A 26,260-nucleotide genomic window follows, 5' to 3' on the forward strand; every position below is an offset into this window, starting at 1 on the left:
TACAATCAATGCACTTATATACCATTAAGTGGACAACAGGATATCAAGGAATCAGGTCCATGAAAGTGGAATTGGACTGTGTGCCAATCCACCACAGGCTGTTTGTCTGGAGCAAGGACAAATGTTTTGAGCGATTTGACAGAAGCCTTATGAATGCAAGCATAATGTGCATAGGTAGTGACAAGCAGCGTACAGGGACCTTCACTGGGAAACACTGAGGACACGGGTATGCAGAGGATAGGGGCAAGCAAGGGGCAGAGGGATGGGAATGGATGCAGAGGGGGCGTACAGGTACACAAACCACTGGGGTACACAGTGGACAGTGGCACGTCCAGTCCACATGTCTTTCGTGCACTCATGATCCAGATTGAGGAGTTGTATGTAAGGGGACAGAATGTGCATATCAACCACAAGCGAAAAGACACTGAACTATATTATCACCCTCTTACTTAAGGCCCACTGCCCGGGAAACTTCCTATTTCAGCCCTTATCTTTCTCTGCAGCCTGATCTGGCAGAGAGTTCGGAAGCTCTTCAGCCTTCTCATTGTCCCAAAAACATAATTCATTTCCTCTCCACGTGACCCTGGGCTTCGCTGGACGCATGATGCCACCTTTTACTCCACAAGCCAGAAATCTCTTTTTCAAGGCGATTAGAAGCCTCCTCCTCTTTTCGGTGTCAGGTGCTAAGTCCATAAAATAAGAGAAGCCTCTTCTGCTGATAAGCTACTGCTTCTTCTTGGCTGCCTCTAGAATGTTTCCTTATCTCTGGCATCGGATAATTTGACAATGAGTGTTGGCCCCACTTCTGAGTTCCCAACTTTATTAGTTATGCGTTATTGATATTGCACTAGTGAGTCCGCTTCCGTGTCTAGGTCTAGCATCTGTGGGAGCCAAGTGGAGACCAAGGTCTCCGGGTCATCACCTTCCGGGCCAAGTACTCTAAGGTGGTTAGCTCGCACCACACTTTCGAGGTATTCCATTCTCCTCCCCATGGCTTTGTTTGACCGTATCACTGCCTCCAACACCTTGCTCATCTTCTTCACCACAGGGAGTGTCTAGGTGCTCTGCATCTCCAACTCAGCGGTTCTTTGCTTCACAGTCACCATTCTGGTTTCTAGCTGGGCCGCTTTCTTACTTAGGCATTACAGTTTGCCCTCTAGTTGTGTCACTGTTTTGTTGATGTGCCAGAGAACTATTATGAGGCTTTCCTGGGAAGGACACGAAGCCCTAGATGTTGGCCCCAAAGGGTACTGCTTGCTTGATGAACCACATGGAGCAAAATAATCCTTTTGCCTTAGATCTTAAAGAGGCCATCGTAGGGCTACTTCTCTGCCTCAATATGGTATTCTGCAACAGGGTTGACACCTGGATAGAATATTGCACTGTCACACCTTCAATTATTCACCCCTCTGCTATAACTTTTGACTTTGCAGTGTTTACAAGACACTGCCCTAGATTGGGCAGTGGTGTCCCCACCAAGGCCGCACAAGGGTTCTCTTTCAAAGAGCACGTGTTCTTTAGCTTAGTCCTGTTGAGATTAGCCTCCAAGCACTGCATTATCTCGTTGGATATGCTTTCTTTTCTGTGACTTTTGGGGCTAGGAATAACTCACTGCACAGGCATCACCACAGCCCAGCAAATGAGGAAAGATCCGATCACACACGCCGCCTGACTTAAACATGGCCACCATGAAGTGACTGCCTAAGTCCTTTTTCTATACCCATTATCTCTTCTGCCAGACGTCAGGTGACTTCAATTAAATTATATGTACAGGCCCTGAAATATTCCCTTTATCCTGCTAACGGCAGTGTCGAGAGGACAACACTGACTCCCTCTAGTCATTGGTGACCCCTCCTCCACTCTCTTCACAACCGTTCTGTGGCTTGCCCCTCTCTTCATCCACTGTGATATTCAGCTGAACTGGGGTTACCAGCAGTCTTGAACCACAGTAAGTGCTTGAGAGTTCCCTGCCGGTGCTGCTTGCATCCACTCCTTAAAGTACTTGTCTGAACTCTCCTGAATGCATGCCTTGCAACCCGGCCACCAGAGCGGCATCCTCCCCTGTGTCATGCTTCCTGGTAGGCCTCCTGCACCTACCACTGGACTTCTCTCCTGGCAAGACTTCACTCAGTGCAGCCAGACTCACAATAGACTCTGTGCGGATTGTCACTTACGATCCACATGAGAGCTGGGTGTTTCTGCGACTATATCAGGGTGGTCAGAATTGATGCATCTCCAAAGCCTTTCAAGATTTCGTTGCCATCTTTGAGCACCCACAGTATTTGACATTTTTTATAGGATATCACCAGAGGGAAAGATAAGGTCATCTCTAGCTTTGGGTTAGACAGGGTGACATGGGGATTAGTAGATCTAAAGCGGAAGATCAGGATGCAATGCTTATGGCGAGAGCCAAATTTGTCTTGGGACTGAAGTGTGTAAGGAAGGAAATGTAGGTGGGCCAAAAGCCATTTAAGTAAAGTGTGCACACTGGAAGGAAGGTGCTAGAAAACCCGGTAGGGAAGTGAATGAATGAAGGGCCAAAGGGGCCAAGTGTCTTGTGAGGGAGAGTTGATGGGTTGATAATTATTCTTATAGGGCGCTGGGAGATTATTAATTAATAGATTGTGTGGTTCTGTTTTTTTTTTTTTTTGCATTTTTAAAGCGCTCACACAGCCCGCGGGCATCGAGGCGCTGTTACAGGAATAGTTTTGTTTTTTTAGTTGCGTAATTGTTTTTTTTTTTGGTCTTTGTTTCGTGTTTTTAACGCGCTTAAATACCCAATTTCTAAGCACAGACCCGGGGATCGAACCTGTGTTGCTTCGTGTCGTCTTGCTTCCAAGGCGAGCACCTATCCTCCCGGGACGTTGTTATATAACGCTTTGGTCAAAGCACTGTACAAAGAATATTCTGCATACAATTATCACCCATCCACAGTTGATACTCATCTATTGACCTCAGAAGAAGCAAAGGCTGAGTTGGCGGTGCCGGGATTCGAACCTGCGACCTGCAGATCACACACAAATGGTTGCAGCAGGCTCTCAAGCTGCTGATGTACTTTAACAGTATGGTGTGTTATGCCATGCCATGCCATGCTAGTCAGCCTGGGTACTGTGCCAGTTGCCACTCTGCTCAAGTGAATGGGGCAGAGGATGCATAGCCAGAGTATGAATCCCACTTCATTAAATGGATAATATTTCCACAAGCATAAAAGCGGGGTGCACATGCCTACAGCATGGTCATTAAAAGCCTGAGCCAACAGACTGTAGGTGGGTTGTCCTCAAACAACTAACTCTGAGCGCTAGGTGTCAGCCGAAAGGTCGTGTTCTAATGTGGCCATGAGCAGTCATGGCAAGCTGGGCATCGAGTCCTGGAGGGCTCCTGGAGATGGTTTCACCCCTTCCTTCCATTTCATTGCGGATTTCTTTCAGCGGCTGACGGCGCATGCGCAGGGCCCTCCCAATCGGCCATTGGCACATAATGACATTCACTCGCCCAAGGGCGGCCATTTCAGTGCAATGAACCACCTGCAAGTGCCTGCTGCTGTCTCAGGCCATGTACAGTGGGAGCAGGAGTTTGGCACAACACGACTCGTTGTTTAAAAACTCAACAGACAGTGTGCAGCCAATGTACACAAAATAAAGAAAGAACTCACTGTATTCTTTGGAAGAATTCATTCCATCCTGTACAAGAGATGTGAAGTACGCCGATTATTTTTTTTAATGAAGTCTTTCGAAAAACATACAGCATCATGGTGCTTCCTCTGCTTCTACCTCCTTTCAAGTCTCGTCTGTGCAGACTCACTCCATCCCTCTTTGTGCTTTCTCTTCCCTGTGTTCTCTCGCTCCCCCCCCCCCCACTCCCTCTTTCTCTCGCCTGTGTTTTTCCATTCACATTCTGCATTCACTCTCGTCAGCTGCGCACTCTACCCCTGTGGGCAAGTCTCTCTCTCTGGATGTTGGATCCTCTCTCTTCCATTCCTCTCTAAATTTGCTCGCTCTCTCCCCTCATGCACGATCTCTTTCTGGATGAGTGTTCTCTCCCTCCTGTGTCCTGTCTCTCTCTACCTTGAGTGCCTCTCATCCTAATCCTACTTGTGTTCTCTCTCATGGCATCGTCTCTCTCTACTCTGTGTGTACTTTTGCTTTCAGAATCACTGCTCTGTAGCTTCATTCCCTTTAGTGCTTATGCTTAGCACTCACCTGGCCAGTCGTCTCAACTGTGGACGCACCCTCTCTGTGCATGTTCTCACTCCTTCCTGTGTGCTCCCCCTTTCCTCTGATTCTTCCCCGGGTGTGTTCTCTCTGCTCACATGTATTCGTTCACCCATCCTCACACCTATTAATCCATGTGTTCCCAACCACCCATTCATTCATCAACATTCACACTGCTGCACTTCTCTATCCATCCATGCTCACGCTATCATATTCCCTAGCACTGTCATTCAGTCTCACCGTTGTGGGCTCTCTTTACGCTCTCTGTGCATGGTCCCCTCTGCGCTCTCTTGCCTTAACCCTGGGCAGTGGTGTGTGGGGGCGCCCCCCTTTGCGTCCACGGAAGGGGGTGGGGGTGAGGGGAAATGAGGGGAGAATGGCGGGGGTCAGGGGGCTATGTGTCGAATAATATGAATATCGGATGCTGTCTGCTTTGCATAAAAACAGAATGCATTTCGGGAACCTAAGAATACCAACCAACTTATCCAACAAATCTGCGATAGTAATTCAAGCATGCATTCCTTCAGAGGACGCAATGCACACTGTGCATGGTGCTCATTTCATCTGTCAGAATACTCACATGACAGTAAAAACTGTGCAAGGCACGAGCAATACATATAACTTTCGAGCGTTTTATTGTTTGAGTTTGGGCCGCCCTGGTATGCAAAGGACAACTCTCAAATGCAGTTTGTAAAGACATTGCATATCGCATTGAGAGTCCAAAAGCACAGCGTTCAGGAGACTCACAGGCAGTCAACTTGGGATGTGGGTCTTGGGTCTTGGGTCTCCAAGTAACAGCACTCCGGCATGACCATTTCAGCCAGAGCGCCACTCTCTCGTGTTCTGGCCCAATTCCTTCCTTGAGTAGAAGACAAGCAGGGAATGGCTCGGCTGTTAGGGGCGGGGTGGTGGCCATTTACACCTCAGTGTAATGCCTGACCCCCATTTTGTTTAATTTTGTAAAGAAATGACCTACCTATCACATCGGAAGTGTCAAAACCAGGCTTATTATCAGGCGATACAAAGGAAAATTGCCTCCTCTAAGAGAGACTACAAAAACGATTGAATATCTTGGAAGAATAATGTAACCAATGGTTCATACAAATGAACACACAAAACACAGTAATGCTATTCCAAAGCAGAGCTTGAAGCAACAGTAAAGAATCCCATTTCATATTTAACAAGGAAACCCTGGAACAGGGACCTGCAACCTTTGACTCCCTTGATTTCTTTCGACTCCAGCTCCCATTAGCCTTAGCCAGCATGGCCAATGGTGAGGGATCATGTGAGTTGTAATCATAACATCAGGAGAGTCATGGGTTGCAGACCCTGGCCATAACATAGATAGTCAGTTGTATTTGGAAGATACTTCTAAGAGTTTCCCCAATCCTTTCCAAATAAGCTTTAACATAAAGACATTCAAAAATCATGTTTGAAGAATCCTTGAGAGTTTAGACAATTCCAACAATTGCCATTGCGAGATATTCCATTTGTGAGCATGAGTGGGGTTATGAAAGTCCTATGGTGAAAGAAATAAAGTGTTTGTAGCAGGCTAGCTGAGATGATTACTTTAGAAATCCTGATCCATACAAATGGCCATCTATGTTGTGTGAACTGGGATATAAACTGAGAGCTATTTGTATGGGGTGAAATTAGGTAAGAACAGGAATACTTAATGGAAATATTCACACTTGTGCTAGTACAGCCACTATTCTTATTATTAAAATATAGGTAGAGTGGGAGAATATGAGGGGAGACCATCGCTCTCTCTATGAGTAGCCAGTTTGGCAAGTCCACATTGTCTGGGAAAAAACATAACTGTGTTTGTCTTAGAACAAAGGCAACATGATATTTTTTATAATCTGGAAAACCCACTCTGCCCTCGGATCTGGGTTTCTTAAGTTTACACAATGAGATCCTTCTTTTCTTCTTTCCCCATAGAAAATTGAGGATACAGGAGTCTAAAGATGTGAAAAAGGATGTAGGAAAGGGGATAGGAAGCATTTAAAGACAGTACAATATAATAGGTGAAATCATCATTTTTAGAGCCTCCAGTATTCCCCACCAAGATAGAGAGGTGACCAAGTATTCGTTAGTTCCTTTACTCTGGTGATGATGTTGAATATGTTCTGATTGACGATATTCTTAATCGAGGATGAGATTTGGATGCCTAGATACTTAATACCTGTGGGGCACCATTTCATTCCCAGGCTTGAACATTGATGGCTTGTGCAGTGTATATTAAGTGGTAACACTTCAGAAATGTCTGCGTTAAGTTTGTAGCCTGATGCATGGGAGAATTGTGTAATGATACCTTTTAGATGTTGTAGACACCTATCTGATACCTTTAATAAAACTAGTACATCATCTGCATATGCAACCGTTTTGATGCTAATGTCTTTATACTGAATACCCATTATATTATCTTCTTGTCTAATTGCCTCTAAAAGTGGTTCTACTGCCAATTTAAATAGAAGAGGCGAGAAAGGACAGCCCTGATGAGTACCTCTATGAAGAGGGAATAATGGAGACATTTGATTATTTATAAAAATTAATGTTGTGGGATTGCAATATAATACTTTAACCATTGATATAAACTAGTCGGGATCCCAGGCCAGAGCTTCAAACACAAAGCCCCATTTGACCCTATCAAAGGCCTTTTCTGCATCTAATGCTATTGCCGCATAAGTGTTAGGGCAGTTTTGAATAAAACATATAATGTTACTGAATAGTCTAATATTCGCTGAGGACATTCTCCCTTTAACATTCCCCACCTGATCATTTTCAATTAAATTTGGAAGAAGGGGGCTGAGTCTTTTGGCTAACATGTTGGCAAATATCTTACAATCAGTATTAATTAGGGATATGGGGCTGTAATTTTGGGCTAATTCATGCTGTTGGTGTATAAACTTAACAAACTCTTCATACTTCAAAAGAGCTGAATTAAATCTCCATCTATTATATTTATATGTGTTTTGAGCATTAGACAATTTAATGTGAACAAGGGCGTGATCCGACAAACAACAGGTTCAATTTTTGCATCTAATAAGCCATTGGTCAGGGATTTAGATATAAAAATGTTATCTAGCCTTGAAAAAGAGTTATGAGGAGGAGAAAGGAAGGTTGCAATACAATCTAAACTGCTTAGACTGCGCACATCCACACTCTTACATTGGATAACATTTATGGCGGTATTCGATTGCATTTTCACATTTCCATATCCCAGTCGCACTAGAACATTTTCAAAATGTACATTAAATGTATATACACAATTGTTTTCCTCCTGGAGCCCTTCGCTCGTCGACCTCTAACTCTCTGCGGGTGAGTCACTTTTCCAAGCAGAGATTGGATCCTCTGCAGGTGCCTCCCTCTGGAATGGCCTCCCTGCCTCTCTCTGCCTTGAGCCAGGCCTCCTTAAGTTCCAGAAACTCCCTATGGCCTACCTTTTCTCCTCTTCTTTTTCTCTCCCTCTACCCCTGCTAACATTCCCTTGCTCCTGCCCTGTCTGCTGACTGGTTGCTGGTTGTCCTCCGAGTCTTACAGGACAACAGGTCCCCCCTGACCAGTCCTCTACTTGCACTGCCTCCTGCCTAACCTCACACTAACGGGCTGGGATTGCCCCTTGTAGTCCCAGGCTGCAAGCACTTAACTCAGGGTTCTGCTGCTCTGGGTGCACTTCTCCCCGTATCTTCTCCGCTGCACTTCTTGTTTGCGCACTTGCACAATCTCAATGACATGAGGCCTAGTAAGATCTACTTGTCTTGTCCTCACTGTGTTCCCCCTCCCTTGCCTTGTTGTGCCTTGAAACACTTGTGTACAGGCGCATAATACATAACAAATCAATCAATCAACTTGTGAGATAGTGTATTTATTGTTTGCTTGTTTGGCGCTAATACAGGAAGTAAATACTGTTTCAAAGCGCCCACAGGGCTACAGGGACGGGACAAGGGAATGTAAAAACGATTGAAATACATTTAAATATTAATACAGTGGTGGGAGGAGAAGACAAACCTACTATGCCTTGTGAGTGTCTAGAACGTGCCAGTGCAGAAGGGAGGGGGAATGGGATGGGTGCTGTGGTGCTCATGGGTGAGCAACAAATGAAGTGCAATGTAAGGTAAGTGCGAGCCTCCAGGGTGGAGGGTGAGCTGAGGAAAGTGCTGAGGATATATAGAAGCTGGGGGGGGAATTCAGTGTGGGAAGTCAGGGCCCTGTGGATGCATAAGGGCCCTGAACACCAAACAAGCAACTGTGCAAAAATTGCCAATTTTGTAACTAAGATAAACTGGAGACCGTGAAGCACTTATTGATTGATCGTATGGTTTTGATTGACGTTCAAGCGAAATTTCGTGATACATTTATATCAGAGTTACTTTTTCACAACTGAATGTTTTTTGGAAACGCATTATGAATGGGTAATTTCTGTAGTATTGTTTTGCAAACACACTGGAGTTACTAATTGTATGAAAGTTGTTGAGTGTACTGTATAAAGTTTTCCTAAAACCATAATACTGCATTTTAAATAAAAACATACATTATTAGGTCCATGATCCTATAGAAATCAAGGTTTGAGGATTAACTCTCAAACAAGACGTTGTCGGGGGACACGAATCCGAGAGAGGACATGCACCTATTATTTTGCAAACTGATGCTCACGAGCCACAGAAACACATCCAGCAGCACATGCAGAGCAGAACTGGGGAGGTACCCCCAGGTATCACAAACAAAGCAATGTTGCACCCTATCACTTCAACGCAAGCAGCCAACACAACTGCACAAACCCAGAAAACAAACCCATACAACCCGAGCCTAAAGAAAACTACAATGTCCATTGGCAAATCCATAGAAAGACACAGAATAAAATGTAGTCTAAGGACTCCTGGAGAGAAGTTGCAGGGTACTTACTAGCAGATGAACACATCAGACAGAGGCCAGATATAGGAGACCCGATTACAGAGTGAAGAGTGAAACCCGCAGACACAGAAGCCTGAGCAAGGCCAGCTCTGTAACCAGTTCCATATGCAACTTATTGAAGACAGAACCCGCTTTCTCTCTCATTGCACCAAACAGGAAGAAACAAGAAGTGCCTTTTTTGGTGACTTGGAGAAGTTTATTACACATTTTCTAAAATAAAACAAGGAACTGAAAACGCAAATTCTCTTGGGGGCAATGGTGGGATAGTAGAAAAAGCAGTAGCATACATTGCAGCATGTCGCAACATGAGACACCCAAACATCCTAAACCTCTCAGGAGGACAGAGACTAGGAACTCAATCAAATGTACGGACACAATACACCCGAATCAGACACCGCCCCTCTATAGATGAATAACATGCATCAAGCATGTGATGGACATTATTCATCTTAGCGTTGGCCATACTTGTTCGGCCCGATTCACAGAAGCGTTTTATAATGGCGCAATCCCGTAGGAAAACGCTCTTGAATCAGGACCAATGATGCCAATCAAGCATTCATGCATTTATTGCATGTGTATTGCACTGAGCACAATGCAGTTTCTCAGGAGCTCTACTTGCATGCATATCCAAAGGTGTCACTGCCATGAGATCCCGTGCTCCTTTTCCTAACATGGGTCGTACTAACACAGAACTAGAACCTCACTTAAGGAAAGTAACACTGAAAAGTAGCAATTGATTTCCGCATATCTTGCTTTGGGTTTAGTTTCTGATGGGAGTCACATCATAGCTGACAATAAGATGGCTGCATTAAGCAATGTCTCAGGGCAGGTTACTTTATCACTTATGTTAAATACAGACCGAAGGTTAGAGACACCTTGTAGTGTGAGATGCTCAGCCCATCCTAGCTTTTAGTATCCCATCACATTGCCTTACAGTGGGAAAACAAAGCTAGAAATATTCTCTAAGAAAACGAAATGACATGAGCTAAAACCCAGAAATGTGTTTCCATATATTTTTGTGAAAACTGGTGTCAATATGCAGGTATTGTTAGTAGTTTATTACTTAATTTCTCTTCCTTCGGTATGCTGGGGCATTTCGGACTTTACAAATGGAGGAAATCAGGGGTCTGCAACCTTTGGCTCTCTAGATGTTTTGGACTACAACTCCCATCATCCCTACCCAGCACAGTCAATAGCCAGATATCATGGGAATTGTAGTCTGAAACATCTGAAGAGCCAAAGGTTGCAGATTCCCATCCTGTAACGTCACTACTATCTAAGTCAAATGTTGTGCCATAAGATTGAGTCCTCAACATAGAATATGTAGAAGTTTGCACTAATTAACAGAGTTCTGTTTGAACTGTTGCCGGGTTATTGTGCAGACTGCATTGTATGCCGGTGCAGAACTGAAGATGCAACATGAGAATGTGTGGACTGAAACCTAAAACCATTTCAAACAATGCAAACTGAACATCTGTGCTCACGGCCAGGCTTCTCTAGATGACCAATCCATGTGATCCTTGGCACATCACTCTTCCGAAATGGGTGTTATTCTCTTTGTCTGTCAAAATCAGGACCACTTGGAAGTGACCCTGTAAAATATGCACTACAAAAAAGACTTACTTATATATGGTTTAATAGACTACAGTGTTGGCTCCACACATGCCATAGTTGTAAAAATAATAATAATAATAATAATAAATGGAAAGCACAACCCGAGTGACAACATGAAGCGCAGCTAAGCACTGCAGAGTGCATTTTGGAAAGTTAGGTAAAATGGACTCCTCCAGCTCAAGAGAGTTGGAATTACCTGAGGAGTGGACACGAGGGTGAGGAATGAGCTGTGATAAGTTCGGTGGAACTTTTATAAATTTGTATCCACATAAGAATGCATAATGAAGAAAGGTGATTTGATAATACCCTGGAAATTTCAAAGAACAGCTTAAGAGTGTGGAATCGGGAGACGAGCCTAACAGAAAGTTGCTGTAACATTCAATCAACTTAATTGGAACAGCAGAGTGTGGAAACAGAGGGTAGTAAGGACATTGGAGAAATTGAAAGAGAAACTTCTCAACTTGAGCGGATTAAGTAAGTGAGGGGGTGAGAGCTTTATGTAAAGAAGAAAAAGTATTGATTATTTTCAGGAAATAAAAACAGCACAACGTAAGCCTTGCCAAAAAGGTACAATACGTGTAATAACAGCCAGCAGACAATTTAAAACAACACAGGGTCATTGCTAACGACCCGGGCTTGTCCAGATAGTTATTACGTGGTTAGTCTATTCCTTATTTTTTTCAAATACGTGCGCGTTTGGAGAAAGAGGGCATACAAGTGGATTGTAGTTCACTAAGTAAACTACAAGAACAGCAGGTTTTTAAAAACCGTACCAGACAGGAGACTGAACAGTAATATGTAAATAACTTGTCTCTTTTGCATGATGAGTTTTATGGTTCACCAGTATTTAGTATGAGGAAGAACGGAGTGAACCAGCATTGAACTATAGCTCACCCCCCTTCTACGTTATTGCAGGCGATATATATGAACGTACACTTGCTTGTTCAGTTCCATGGGAACATGTCACCTGAAATAAAGGGACACACAAAAGCACTTTGTAATAAAGGGTTAGCCTGTCCGGAGAAAACACTTTTATTCAAAAAGTCATAGATGAAGAATAAGACATTTCAGGCCAAAGAATATAGCCTGCAAATAATTGGATAGGCAGTAGAAGGTATACATGAGAGCTTTAATATTGAGATTGAACGTAAGGATGTCCAGTTAGAAGAGGTAGATATGTGAATGAATAGTACCATCAATAAATCAGTTCAACAAGAAATGATGCAGGAAGATGTACAGGAGTATAACATTAAATAGAACAATAAGAAAAAGGGAACAAGGAGGCAAGAGGAAGACATTGAATAAGAAGCAACGCAAGGAAACAATAAGTGAAGCAGTAAATAAGACTTTGAAACCAGTTGTGTGTTGAAGGGGAAAAACAAACTCAGCGGATGAGAATAACTATTATAAACAAAAACATTCATATGTACTTGACGAAGCCTGGTAAAATAAAAAGTTACAAAGAAAAAGGGAAAAGATTTGATGGTGGAACTGAGAAGGTTGATCCTGTCACATATAACTCTGAATTCTTTAAATGAAAGAATGGGCGAGCAAGAGAGACTGGGAGATGGGTCAAACTGTGGCTTATGGTTCACCATAAAAGTGGGATTGTTCTACTTTTTCATGAGATACCAAGTCTACGAGCCTAAAATATAGCTCTTGTACAGTTTCCTGATCACAATTGGTTGAATTATGAAAAAATACATTTAAATCATTTTAAATAATGGAGATGATTATGTCAGAAAGAGAATTATTGCTGGAAATTGGTTATGATGTTAATAACTAGTTTTCAAGTCAGGATATTGTCAACAAATTAGGACGGATTATGACAGAAAAATGTGAAAGTAATAGAAACCAAATGTTTCACAACAGCAGTAGATTGATATTAAGATGTCAGCTCAATAGAAAGGGCAATAGGTGAGTTATCATGGAAGGCTGCTCGAGAGTGAAGAGAGGGATTAGTGAATATTGGACATTGTTAAGGAGCGCATAGTCAAAGTCCTAGCGCCGATAAAAGCGAAGCGCTATGTGCAGAGTTTCTCCACCTATCTTTTTACATTGGGGATTTCAGAGAAGCTTAATACAATGAAACATCAAGATACAGTTGTGTTGCAGCCATGTTGGGTTGTTACACCTCCCTAGGTAGATGGTTAGTCCTGTATTTTAAAAGAGGCTATTAAAAACCAGAGAGAACATCCAAAGGGGTGGGGCATCTAATAACGGGCAATAGACATTATGTAACAGTGAAATTGGAGATCTTAGACACTGGTAGTAACTATTTGCAGGTGACATGGTTTATGTGGCATGATAAAGTTTATAAAGAAGAATGTCTTTTTATCAATGTTTTTTGTCCTCAGGTTTAGAGAACCGTACAACACTGTATCAACAATCAGGGAAGATCTTATGAAGTGTTGTGGTAAATATAACTTATTCAATGTTTTAGTAATGGGTGATCTAAATGCCGGATGTCCAGACATAGGAGCCTGTAAGGGCTACTTGGAAATGATGCTGACAGAGGAGCCTAGGGAAGTCATTAAGGCAAATTATTCTTTGAACAAAGCAGGTTAACGGAGGACTCCGGAAACAATTCAGGAAAACCAACCTGGACAAATCGGAAGGTTGCATATACCCTGGATTATTTTCTTTTGTTTTGAATTCATTGCGGCAATTAATCTAGAGGCTCCAGGTTATTGATACAACTACAAGTGATCATTACCCCCATTCAATTTAGAGTGCAGGATGTGATTAAAAAGAAAAACAACTTGGACTCAAAATGGTCCGAAGTCAACATTAGAAATATATAGGATTGGATGATAAAGAAGGTTAATTGTGATGCAGAGAATGAGATCAAATGTGCAGACATTTGTAGAGAAAATCGAAAGGCGTATTGAGTGAATTATCCTCCTATAATATTAAAATCCCCTTCTGCAACATGCTTTATAAAGTAAACTAGCAGTAGTGTGCCCGGGAAAGGGTACATAAATCATTTGTTGTTTTAAGGTTGAATTCCTTTGAATTACGGTTCACTGAATTCCTAATACGTGGAGCTTTTCTAAATTCCTACTACACTGAGCATTTTTGATTCCAGAAGTAGTTAGCCTCATATTTGAACTTGTTGCTATCAATACAATATTAGTTCTATCTGTGAAGAGCTTGTACTGCAGAGCTGTTCCTATTATATTCTATGTGGGTGGTGCTCCGACTACTGTTATGCTATTTCCATTCTATGTGAGAAGAACTTGGGTTGCTTGGCCCCTGCTTGGCACTTTCTTTGGGATGAAAATTTGGACTGCTGAGGCCTATACTGTTCCTGTTCCATGAGAGTGTAGCTTGTTTTTCTGAGGCCCTTCATTTACCTGTTCAGTGTGGAGGTGCTTGCTCTGCTCCAACCCATGCAGTTCCTTCTCTATGCAAGTGGAACCTCTACTGTTGCGACTGACTATTTATGGGTGGCAATCTTGTACTGTTGAGACGCATGACGTTCCTGTTCCATGTTAGGAAACAGGTGCCTGGCATATGTTTTCTATTTTATGAGTGAAGTGTGCAGTCCTGAAGTGCATGTTGCACATGTTCAATGTGAGGGGTGATTATAATGTGGAGATCCATTCTTTATCTGGTCTCTGTGTTATCTTCTACCATTCTTCCCTAACTGCTACCATTGCGTTACCTTGCAGTGGTCCACTCCACCTGTTCTACATGACGAAAGCTTCTGTTGCTCTTGCCCTGATTTGCCTTTTCTGTTTGTGTGAGGGAAGCCTGCATGGCTCCTACTGCATCTGACATGGAGACAATGCAGTGTTTTACAGTAGAAATACTGTAATTATGCACCATGTAACAACTAACATTTTTAGGAAGAATTGTATGAGTGTCTTTTTTCAAATAAATAAAGTTAACACATACTGGTCTTTGCCAGATAGGATATAGTTATCCCGAATATGTCTGGTTTGCAATTATTAGAAAAAGAAAAGCAAAAATCTTGCCTACGACTCCCACACAGGCGTTTGAAAGTTAAGAGTGGAAAGATAATTACTACTGCACTCTCTCCATTAGCCCCCTTGAGTTTGAAGTGAACAGAGACAAGAGGGAGGAGAGATCCCTGAGTGCAAGAGAGGAATGGAGAGTGAGCTGTGCTTTCACTGACCATGGTAACTTATATAGCTAGCTTTGCAACACAAGTGTCAATTTAATTAGCAAACCTACCAAATTCCATAGCAAATTGCTATGCAACACTGCTTATTTTTTGCCTTGAAACCTCAAAATGAATAGAACACATAAGCAAAACAGTTGTGTAGTGAAGATGTCTGGCATCAAACAAGTTATTACATTCGTGGAAAACATTCTCCTACACATAAATATGCATGCAAATTGCTCCTCTCCATGAGCATCTGTAGACATAAAACACAGCAGCAGTGGAACAGAAAGAAACATTTCCGCATCTCCCTGTGTGCTGTTGCTGTCAGGCTCTGTGCACACAGCTCAGAGAAAAATGTCTGAACCACTCCTTCATGGCCTGTAATTTCATACATGCAGATAAGAATCAAAAGATGTGTTCTGGTTTCTATCAAGTCTACTGCCCTTTGCAGTGCCATCTTCTCTTAACTGGTGCATAAATGGGACACATAGAAAGATAAAAGGTGTTGTACTTACACGTTTTTAATACAATGCCATTTATCTGGAGGCATTATACCGCCCTCATTGAGACAAGCACTTATAATACCTATTTATAAGAAGGGGAAGTTAGAGACCCACACAGTTATAGACTAATAGAATTATTGGATGTCTTAAAGAATGTTGTCTGCACTCAGTTGTTGAATGAGCTAAATAGGTGGATTGAGGAGAGGGGTATATTGTTGAAATTTTAAACAGGTTTTAGGAAAGCAACAGAAACGTTTATGAATGGATTTGCCATACAAATATCCAGTGTATACAATTTTTAACAGGTTTTTAGGAAAGTAACAGGAAGGTTATGAATGGATTTGCATGGAATGTTTTAAAACAGTAAGAATTAATGCCCTCAAATAATCCGGTCTATACAGATTTTTAAGATCTAGCGGCTACTTTTGACAAGGCTGATAGAGAAGGATTGTGGTGGAAACTGAAACATTGCGATACAAATGAGGAAATATTGAACTTGTTAGTTTAGTTATATACAAATATTTCTGTTTCCATTAGATGGTCTCTATTCTAAGGACATCCCTACTTATCGGTGCTTAAAAGAGGGATGTCTTTTATCACCACCTACTATATGTAGAAGTCATCACTGGAATCATACTAGAGACAAAGAACTATCCACTGAGTACATGTACCCATAACCCCATTGGGATACACAGTTCTCTCAATAAAATCTGGGATTACGCTGCAATGAACCACCTGGAGATAAACATCAGTAAAATTAAAATGATATTTTACGTGGAAAACGGGCCATAATCAATTTGTCTTATACCTAAATAAACATTTGCTGGAAGTAGTACATTAATTTGTTTACTTGGGATATTGGAAAACACACTGCAGAGTGGAAAAACAAGTAATTGATAGGGTCCAAATGAAACCAAAATCTCTAATGTCAGCTATTAAGGGCTTTGTTTCAATATTTTGTGGTTATATGGTGGGACCATTGTTGCTGCTGTATAAATGGAAGTTAACCCCTGCTATTTTGTACATGTTGGATGTGATGGCCGTTGGACCTATGGCTGGTTAGACACATTGGAGGCACAGATATGGCGTTCTTGGTTGGGGCTGCAAACAACCCATAGAGTCTGGAACTTGAGTTGGTTTCATTAAAAGCTCTGGCTACAATTACAGAAGTAACCTTAGGCAAAAAGATTCAATTTCAAGACAGGAGGCTTCATATTATGCAAAACTATCCATACTCCTTGACACCAGAGCAGCACAGAAACAAGAAACAAATGTAAACATAAAACAAGCTTTGTTTTAAATAATAACATTTTGTTTGTTAACATAACTTGAGGGGATCACCCCAAACCAAAATGGAGGACAGCTCATGCCCTGGCAACACCCAAAAGCAGGGACCCCACTCCTATATGTCCTTTCCTCTAAGATGACATCCTTTTACTTTGCAGCTGACACCACTAGTTAAGTCATTTCCTCGTTAGTCGTGAAACTGTGTTGCTTGTTTCTTTTACTGCTGCACAGTAACTGTGTTTGATATGGCATTTATAACGCCCCTGTACACACGTGTTTCTAGGCGCGACAAGACAAGGAGGGGAAACAGAGGAAGAACAATACAACGATCTTACTAGACCATGTGTCATTCAGATCGTGCAAGTGCAGGGAAGTGGAAGGGGAGAAGTGCAGAGGGGTGGTGGAGGGGAGAAGTGCAGATAACTCAATAAGTGCAGGCAGCGAATGGCCCATAAGTGCAGAGAGAAGGGACTCTAGGGTTGCAGATACAGACCATAAGTGCTGGGGCAGCCTGGAGGCAGTGCAAGGGCAGCTGGACACGCAGAAGCCAGGGCCCAAGTTCAAAGGGTAGCCAAGTGACGAGTGCATGGAGCCGTTGGGACATCAGCAGGGGAGAGGAAGAGAGAAAGTAGAAGCGAAAAGGAAGGTCTTGAGTTGCTTCTGGAACCGGAGGTGGTTCTGCTCAAGTTTTAGAGAGGCAGGGTGGCTGTTCCAGAGGAATGCCCCAGCCGATGAGAGAGATCTGCCCCCAACTCTCTGCTTGGAAAAGCATCTGACCCTCAGAGAGTTGGAGGTGGATGAGCAGAGAACTCGAGAAGGGAGATGTTTAGGAAGAGAGAGCTGGAGTTAGTGTGGTCCTGGGCTTCAGAATGCCATGTGGACGATGCAAATGGTCTTGAACTTGATCCTTGCTGCCACAGGGAGCCAGTGAGATTTCAAAGCTGGAGAGATATGATCCCTGGGCTTGAGGCCAAGTCTCGCAGTTCTGTTCTGGATAAGTTGTAGAGGTCGGAGAGTAGATGCAGGCAGATTTAGAAAGAGGCTGTTGCAGTAGTCCAGCCTAGAGAGGACCAGAGCTATGGAGACAGTGAGCTTCTGGGGGAAGGAGAGGAAAGGAAGAATACCTCTGAGGTGCAGCTGGTAGCGTGACTTCTTAGAGACATCAGAGATGTGAGGAGAGACGAAGAGAGAGGAGTGGAAGATGACACTAAGGTTCTTAGCCTCACATGTAGGAGCAGGAAGAGGGCCCAGAGTGGGTGGCCAGAGAGAGAGAGAGGAAAGCAGGGAGCTGTTGTTTCAATTTCCTTTCCATACGGAGCCTTCATTGTTGCTTTGCTGACAGGCTTTCATGTGTGTGTATTGCCCTGCTTTCACAACGGCGCTCCTTGCGCCCTGCGTGTTTGCAGCTGCTCTTTGGGCTCGGCGGACCTGGGGAAATTTCATTCCGTTTTTCTCCCCCACTCACAATAGTTTACGCAGGCAGCGTGGGTTTCTGCAGCCGGGTGCTAAATTCATCTCGGGACACGCTTTTGTGTACAAGAGCCTGCCGCGCCTGCTCAGCGAGCGCATTAATACGGCCTGTTAAGGTCATTCTCTGTGTTCCGGTGTGCGCGGCCACGCAGGCCTGCGTCTTTATTATTAAAAATATCCACCGGGCCGGAAGGTTGTTTTGCCGTAAAGGAGGGAAACCCGCCCATGCACCGCCTGCTTCGCTTTCAGGGTCTTAGCCTGTACATAAAAGTGAGGTGTGTTCCTCGCGTGCTGTTGCCTTGAAGGCAATTCAAGACCTCTCATGTGTCAGCGCTGTGACGCAGACACAGATATTGCTGCATAGCCTGCTTGGCTTATTTGTTTCTTTGTGCCTTATTTACTACACAGTTGTAACACTGTTCTAAAACACTAACACCATAGCTGCTGGTTTTCCTTCTGTCACACAAGTTGTTGATTTTTTGGTTTAGGACACCCCCACAGCCTTCGGTTAAAAAAAAGAAAAGAAATAGGGGCTGCGGGGGTGTCCCCCGCTTCGCCCCGCTCACTATACTTTATCGTATAGTGAGCGGGAGTTGCGGGGGACACCCCCACCACCTTCCGTTAAAAAAAAATAAAGAAAAGGACCCTGCGGCACCAGTTCCGCTCACAGAAGTGAAAGGGAACTGGCGCTGCAGGAACCAGCATGAAGATGAAGGTAAGTGGGGTTTGTTTATGTTGAGGGTGAGGGTGGATGAGTGCTGAGGGTGTGGGTGTGTTATGGGTGTGTTGTGTGTGTGTGAGAATGTATGTGTGTTCGCATGAGAAAGGTGCAAACTTTTGGTAGTTCGCACCTTACTCATGCTAACGATTTACCCGCGGTAAATTCAGCCACGGGAAAATCACTTGGATTCGTTTTTTCTCCCTTCCAAAGTGGGTCCTGTGTCCTCACATTCCTATTTTGGGCCTGGTGCTTTAGAGAAGATGGGGGCGAGGTTCCTTCGTCAGCAGATGCTAGGACCCAAGTTAGAGCCTCTAAGAAAAGTGAAAAGGTTAGGAGCTGAGGATGTCCGTGCCAAGGGATCGGGTGAGGTGTCCCTTTCTGCCCCAGTGTTGGTGACAAGAGTAATCCAGGATACTATGGACTCTGCTCTGCAAGAGCTCATTTCTACACTGGCCTTCACAATTGATAGACTTCCAAGAAAAACAGTGGAATTTCATCCTCGGTCTGACCCTGAACCCTCGTTGCCCTCGCAGATACCATGTAAGTGCAGGGCAAAATCCAAGCATTTAGTAAGCCAAGATGGCCCCGGCCCACACTCCCCAGTCCAGGAAGACTCCCATAGTGTTAAAGAGGAAACTGGACGATAAATACCCCTCTCATTCCCTTCCTTCTTGGACAAGTCGGGGGTGGGGGGGTCCAACTATCTGGGACCCGTCCATGTACAGGTCTTCTCAGGATAGCTCTGAGGATTCAGATTCCCTGCCTAAGTGGCGCAAAAAGAAGGGGACCCCTTTAGACCTCTACCAGAGTGTTCATGCCCAGTTGCTAGACGATAGTAGGGTGCCTTTCTTCAACCCTTCTCTCATTTAACATCGCAGGTCAGCTGAATGGCATCCATCTGGGGCAGTCTTTCTTGAAACACTGGGTCAGCCAAAAGAGGATAGAAATAAACTTTGCTCAGAGTTTCCCAGAACGGTCCTTACCTTACCCGGGATATAAACCAACCCAGGGTCTCTTTTCTATCACAGAGGGGGAAAGACCCCAAAAAGGGGGTAGATAAAGCCTTAAGGGGCTACCAAGACAAATTATTAGATATTCTAGGTTCCCTTACACAGATATTCGAAATGGTAGAGGATGCTGTACTCTCTGACACTCCTTTGAATGTGCACGCCCTCCGAGGGTGTGTGCAAATAGCTATTTGCCTGTTGGGTAATGCTAATGCCGCCATTTAAAGGGAACGCTGCAAGGCACTTCTCAGAAGAATTGACTCAAAATTGGAAGATATGGTGGAGGGAGAGGCAGGTCCAAAGGCCCTGGGAAATCTCTTTGGAGAGAGGTTCATGATGGATGTGTAAGCCTATGTCTACACCTTCACAGCTTTAGACAAAGGAAAAGCCAATATCCAGAAGGATTTTGTCCCTGAAATGTTTGACAGGGCCGGAAGAGGTAGGGCCCGCTCCTCTGGCCGCCCTTCCCAGGGCTCATTGCGTCCCAGACAATATGTAGCCAGGGGTGCACATCATTCATCCTCTGCTCGAGGTGCCCACGCTGCATTCAATCCCCAGAGGGGGTACCGGTGGAGAGGACGTGCTGGCAAGGGCGGCGGTAGAGCAAGGACAGCTTCAGATAATGCCTCATATTTTAAATGTTTTTTCCCGCAAAGATTTCGGGGGGAAGGCTGGCCAGGTTTGTTCAGCAATGGGAAGTTCTCCCGTCAGACCCCTGAGTGCTCCAGACAGTGAGAGGTTTTCAGATAGAGTTCTACTCTCTTCCATGCCAGTTAGCATGCCCGGTTCCCCTCTCCTTCTACAGGGCCAAGCAGAAAGCAGTAAATGCGGAGGTCCAAGACCTCATTCACAAGGGCGCGGTGGTCCCGGCAACCTTCGCTGTCTTCCAATTCTGGAGCACATTTATCTTGGTTCTGAAACCAGAGAAGGGGTTCCAGCCTGTCATAAACTTAAGAATCCTCAACTCCTTTATGGTTTACCAACATTTCAAAATAGAGGGCATTCATCTCCTCAGGAATACGCTTCTCCCTGCGAATTGGATGGTCAAGATAGATTTCAAGGATGCTTATTTAGTAGTCCAAGTTTACCCTCCACACCAGGAGTTTCTCCATTTCTAGTGGATGCCTCACATTTGGCAGTTTGCATCTCTCCCGTTCGGCCACTACTCAGCCCTTTGGTGTTTCACCAAGTTAATGCGGCCAGTTATGGCTCATCTCAGGGGCAAAGGGATCAGAGTGATCGTCTTTGGCACAGGGTTTGCGGACTCTTCAGAAGCATCTGGCGATAACAGTTTCCCTCTTGCATGCTCTGGGTTTTGTCATAAATGCAAAGAAGTCAATTTTCCAGCCTAGGCAATGTATCCAATTTCTGGGCTTCAGTATAGGTTCCAAGCAGTGCATCCTCCTGCTTCCAGACAGCAAGCTAGCCAGGATCTGCAAAGAGATCCACCTTCTTCTAAAGAAGGGGACAGTCCCCCTCAGGCACTTGACCAATGTAGTGGGTATGCTTTCATCCTCCATTCAGGCCATGTTTCCAGTCCCTCTTCATTACAGAGCTTTGCAACGTCTGAAAGCCGGAGAGCTCCTTTGGTGGCTCAAACACATGGACGCCTGGAATGGCAGAGAGATTTCTGGTGCGTCTCCAGATGTCATTTTGGAATCAGATGCCAGCAGGTGAGACTGGGGGCCAGGATAGGACAGGTGTCCACTGGGGGAAAGTGGTCAGATCAGGAGAAATGTCTACATATCAACTGTTTGGAACTTTAAGTGCGTCAAGAGTCTCCTCAAAGATCAGGGGAATTGCTGTGTCCTCCTTCGGCTGGTCAATATTTTGGCAGTCCGTTACATCAACCATTTGGGAGGTACTCGCTCCAAGGCTCTGGCGAACCTGATAAGGGATTATTTGGCATTATTTCCTGGATGAAACATTCTGCTAAAGGTGTTTGGTTCCTCAGGATGGCGTCTATTATCGGGCAGCTACAAAAGAGGATGTCATCTTAGAGGAAAGAACTTATATGAGGGGGGGGTCCCCGCCTATTGGGTGTTGCCAGGGCATGATCTGTCCTTCATCTTGGTTTGGGGTGATCCCCTCAAGTTATGTTAACAAACAAAACTTTATTTTTTTTAAAGAAACTTTTTTTAATGATAAAGTTTGTTTCTTTGCTTCTGTCGTACCAAGTAGTAATGATAGTTTTGCGTAACGCTCGCCTCTGTAATAGAATCAAAACGCCATTTCACATTAGTGAGGGGGATTATTCATTGCATTATCAAAGAATACTAATAATACGATATTTGGGATTTGAGCGGATTGCGTAAATGTATGTTCACGTGATTATTTGAATACATTTTTAGGTTACATGTTATTTGAAGGAATAAACAAATAAAATGTTCACGAAAAACTGTCTCTATTATTTTTTAATTGGGTGGTCCCGCCCCCACAAACTCTGTTTACCCATGCTTCCAACCACAGCCCGAACCCCCATCTTTTAACCCTTTACTGCATATATATATTTCTTTATATTTTTTCGTTATTATTTAATTCGATATTTATTTATTTTTTGTTAAAATCACTGGATACCACATTTTTGGCTTAAGGTGGCAGCTTTAAGTATTAAGAATATCAAACGATGGCAAACCTTGAGAGTGGAAGTTACATGAGAGAAATTCAGAAAAGAATGTTTGAGAGTAATAGATACCAGAACTGTTTGTATGTAGTCTAAGAAAAGCTTGTTTGACTTTGCTCGAATATGCAAAGTATGGTCGTTTGCCGCAGTATTTGGCATTTTGACGCAACAGGCACGCGACTGGATCCTAACCGCGTTTTTCGAATTGCATTTAATCGAGACACAAGCTATTGTGGGAACCAGAGTGGGTGTAACTAAGGGACATCGTGTTCGTAGATTCTGTAGGGAACCCCGTATTGTGAAAGGTTATAGTTAACTAAAACACAAGAATAAATAAATAAATAAAATAGTATTAAGTCTACAGTATTTTCTCCATAGATAATAATAACAGTGATCATTTGTGTGGTGCACACCACAGGCTGTGAATTGTCCCTTTGCTCATGGCACTGCTGCTTATAAGCCATGGTTCTGACCCTGCATATAAGTGAAATAAATGATGCACTGCATCGTGCAATGGGTGTAGGGCCCAGGCCCTCACAGTGTAAAGGGTCCTATTTATTTCACCCCCGACCCCTTGTCAAAGGGCTGTGACCAGGGGGTCCTCACCGGCTAGCCAGTTTGTGAGTGAAGTGGTGGGAACACACTGCTCTGGGGGCGTTGGGTGCTTGCCTAGACCTGTGGGCTGCCACTTGTTACGCATTGCTTTAGCCCCCCCCCCCTTTACCACCATCCAGGACACGTGGGTTACACCCACTTGCGCCTCCTGCCAGGCTAAGCAAAGAGAGGAATAATAGCTGAAAACTATGTTGCATTCTGTCCAAAAGGTTAAACAAGGAAAGTTCACCCTGTTTTCACTGACCAGCCGATCCGATAGCACAGCGAGTAGAGTGCTCGCTTTGACATCTGTACAGACCCTGCTAACGCAGGTTCGATTCCTGCTAGGGCCAAGCTCAGGCGTTCATCCTTCTGACCTCGATAAATAAGCACCACTCACTGTGGGTAATAATGACACGTTCGTAGTTCTATATAAATGCTAAATTTACTGTCTTCCCAATGCACAATACGCATATTTGGGTGTGAGGCTAAGTGTTCCGTTTGATTGCTCTATTTACATTTGCATCAAACTCTTGATGGCGCAGGTGTTGGATTAAAATCCTCACTTCCTGGCAATACCAATATTGGGTGAATCCTGGATAAAATCACCTGTGCCTCCGTCCACCCATGTGTCCAAATGTTGTGTGTATAAAAGAGTGACCACCATAGTAAGGAACATGTGTGACATTGTTCAGCTACACTCCGGCGACAAGTCTCCTCACTTTTGTGTCCATCTTTGCAGCTGTGTGCGTTCATGCATCAGCAGATGTGGCGTGCAGTCTTCCCACTGAGATGAGTCGTGCATACATGGCTCATGATGTGCAACAAAGCGAGGTCACCCGCAGAACCCATGATTTGCAGGGTGCTTTTAAGAGCTCTACAGATATTTGTGCTGTTTTGTTTTGAGTGGCGGGGCAAATATTGTTAGTTAGGGTGGCCCACCGATCCTAATGTTAAGGGAATGTCATGATTTTATGGGCAGTGTCTCGCATCCCGCACACACCCCGAGGCTGGGAGCAGCGGCGTGTCCAGGCTCTTTTGACTGCGGTGGCCCAAGTGGGGCACTGACTTATGCAGGGGTGGCATGAAGTATGAATGCACACATAATGATCAGAATTTGGCGTGCAGGAGTAAAATCGCGGCAAAAAAGTCGCCTTTACAAAAAAAGGAAGCAAAAATGCCGTGGTTTGACCCGGTGAAGGTGTACCCCATAATACCATTAAAGGGGAGCGGGGGTTGCGGGTGTGTCCCCCACTCCCTTTAAATGGTATAATGGATCTGTGGGTTGTGGGGGTGTCCCTTGCATCTTTTGCATGGATTGCAGCGGCAAAACCACAGCCTTTTTGCCGCGATTATTTGTGTAAAGGGCTTTTGCCACGATTTTAACACATGGAACCCATAATTTAGGATAATGGGGTGGCCAGTCAGATTCCAGGCGTAGCACCAGGGGACACGCGGGGACGGGGGTGACTAGGAGGGGGCGGAGTCCACCCACTTTTTTCAGAGGCTGGACTCAGTCCCCCCCCAGCTAAAATGAGAAATATTGAATGTCCTCTTTTAATGTGTGCATTAAAGCTGACCACGCGGATCGAACCACAGTCGTCAGGTTTGTAGGATGGACACTTCACCACTGCACTATATAACCTGATGAAGAATAACAAACAACTAAAGATAAATTGTCTCAATTCGGTACTGCATGTCTCAGGGACAACATTTGTACTGGTTCTTGGAGTTTAAAACATGCACACCTTTTAACGTTTTCAAAAACACTATTAGAAGAAAATATCCTGTCTTGGCTTTATGTGTGTGTTGTTTTTATGAAAACCAAATGCCATTTGTCCTGTGCGATTTGGGTGGTTACGCCAAGCCAATTTAATGAAATGTGCAAATGTCACCTTCATATGCTAATTTCTGGTGACGTCACATCCCATTTCATTTGTTGATGAGTCCCCCCACTTACATTTTTAGGACTTGACCCCTGGGTAGCACCTGCCAACTGAGGCCACTGCCTAGACACACAACTGGCTGGGAGTCGTTGTGTGGCAATAGTGGCATATTTTGATAAGCGCTGCATGGACATGTGTGGGCCCAGCCAGCATGAACATCTTTGATACACTCAGCACTGGCATATGTTGTGAGCAAAGGCATTTGAAAATGGTCCTGGGTAGTGTCCCGAAAGAGAAGTACCATAAAAAGGAAGCGTCCAGCTCCTTGGGCATTACAAGGGTCAATGAGGGTGTGGTGGTGGTGGGATGCCTGCGCGCTAGCGGCAGAGATAGGCGCCTCTGGCTCTGAGTTCGAGGCGAGGGATAGATACCGCCGTGGGACGCAAGCAGCGTCGTGATTGGCAGAGATGGCGATTTGCGATTGAGAGGCAAGCGGGAAGGATCATTGCAGAGTGAGGCCAGAAGCCCAGGGTCGCCGGACACACTTACTGTTCGTTGAAGGCCTCCCGGGGGTTGAAGGACACGTAGGTGGTGGGCACGAGGCCCGTCCCGGGCGGCCCGGTGACCCTACTGACCAGCACGTAGTCGCCCTGTTTTGAGATGAGACGCACCGGGTCGTCGGCGTTCACCGTCAGCTCGTCCTGGTTCCTGGCCTGGAAGTCGTAGAGGACTGTGCAGACCTGGGCGTTGAACGGGCCGACGTGCCCGCCCGACGTGCGCCTTTCAGGGGGCGGCCGGTCCGTCTCCAGCCAAATCTGGTCCCAGAGGCAGTTCAGGCAGGACACGTGCTCCCTCAGGAACAGCTCCATGGCTTCTAGCGCCCAGGGGGGCAGGGTGGTGGTCTAGAGGCGCTGCCACGCCGCCATGGCTGGCAGGGGACGGCCGGCGATTCCCTCGCCGTCCAGGATTTCTGAAAGCACATACCCCGTGGATAGTGAGGGGTGTGTATAGAGCCTGCCTCGGTGCTGCTTTCTTGTAATTTCTTCGGTTACTTCCTGGTTTGTGAAGCGAAACTACTAGCTGGCAGTTCAGGTGATAGGCGTGCACACGGCACACAGTGCACCTGTACAAGTAAAAGGCCCGTTTATTTGTGTAATACCGGTTGTGCAATACCGGTTTTTAGCTTGCTCGCAACGTTTACAAATGCAGTAAGTCAACTGCTCAGTGAGATAGGATAATTCCAGTATCACACATAGTGGCGTTGGAGCCAGGATCAGAGTTTACACCCGCAGGGGCGC

At 44.6% G+C, this 26,260-nt stretch overlaps 1 protein-coding gene across 1 annotated transcript in view; it reads right to left on the reverse strand.

Annotated features, from left to right (window-relative positions):
- SRMS (src-related kinase lacking C-terminal regulatory tyrosine and N-terminal myristylation sites) overlaps positions 1-26,032 on the reverse strand; it is a 187,797-nt gene extending 161,765 nt beyond the window's left edge. Inside the window, exon 1 of the mRNA XM_069650820.1 lies at positions 25,512-26,032. Coding sequence (XP_069506921.1) covers positions 25,512-25,831 — 320 coding nt within the window. The 5' untranslated portion in view covers positions 25,832-26,032. The remainder of the gene's footprint in view (positions 1-25,511) is intronic.
- Positions 26,033-26,260: the final 228 nt, after the last annotated feature.

This window comes from Ambystoma mexicanum, chromosome 3p, assembly GCF_040938575.1.
Source record: "Ambystoma mexicanum isolate Mex_15411 chromosome 3p, UKY_AmexF1_1, whole genome shotgun sequence".
NCBI classification, from domain to species: domain Eukaryota; kingdom Metazoa; phylum Chordata; class Amphibia; order Caudata; family Ambystomatidae; genus Ambystoma; species Ambystoma mexicanum.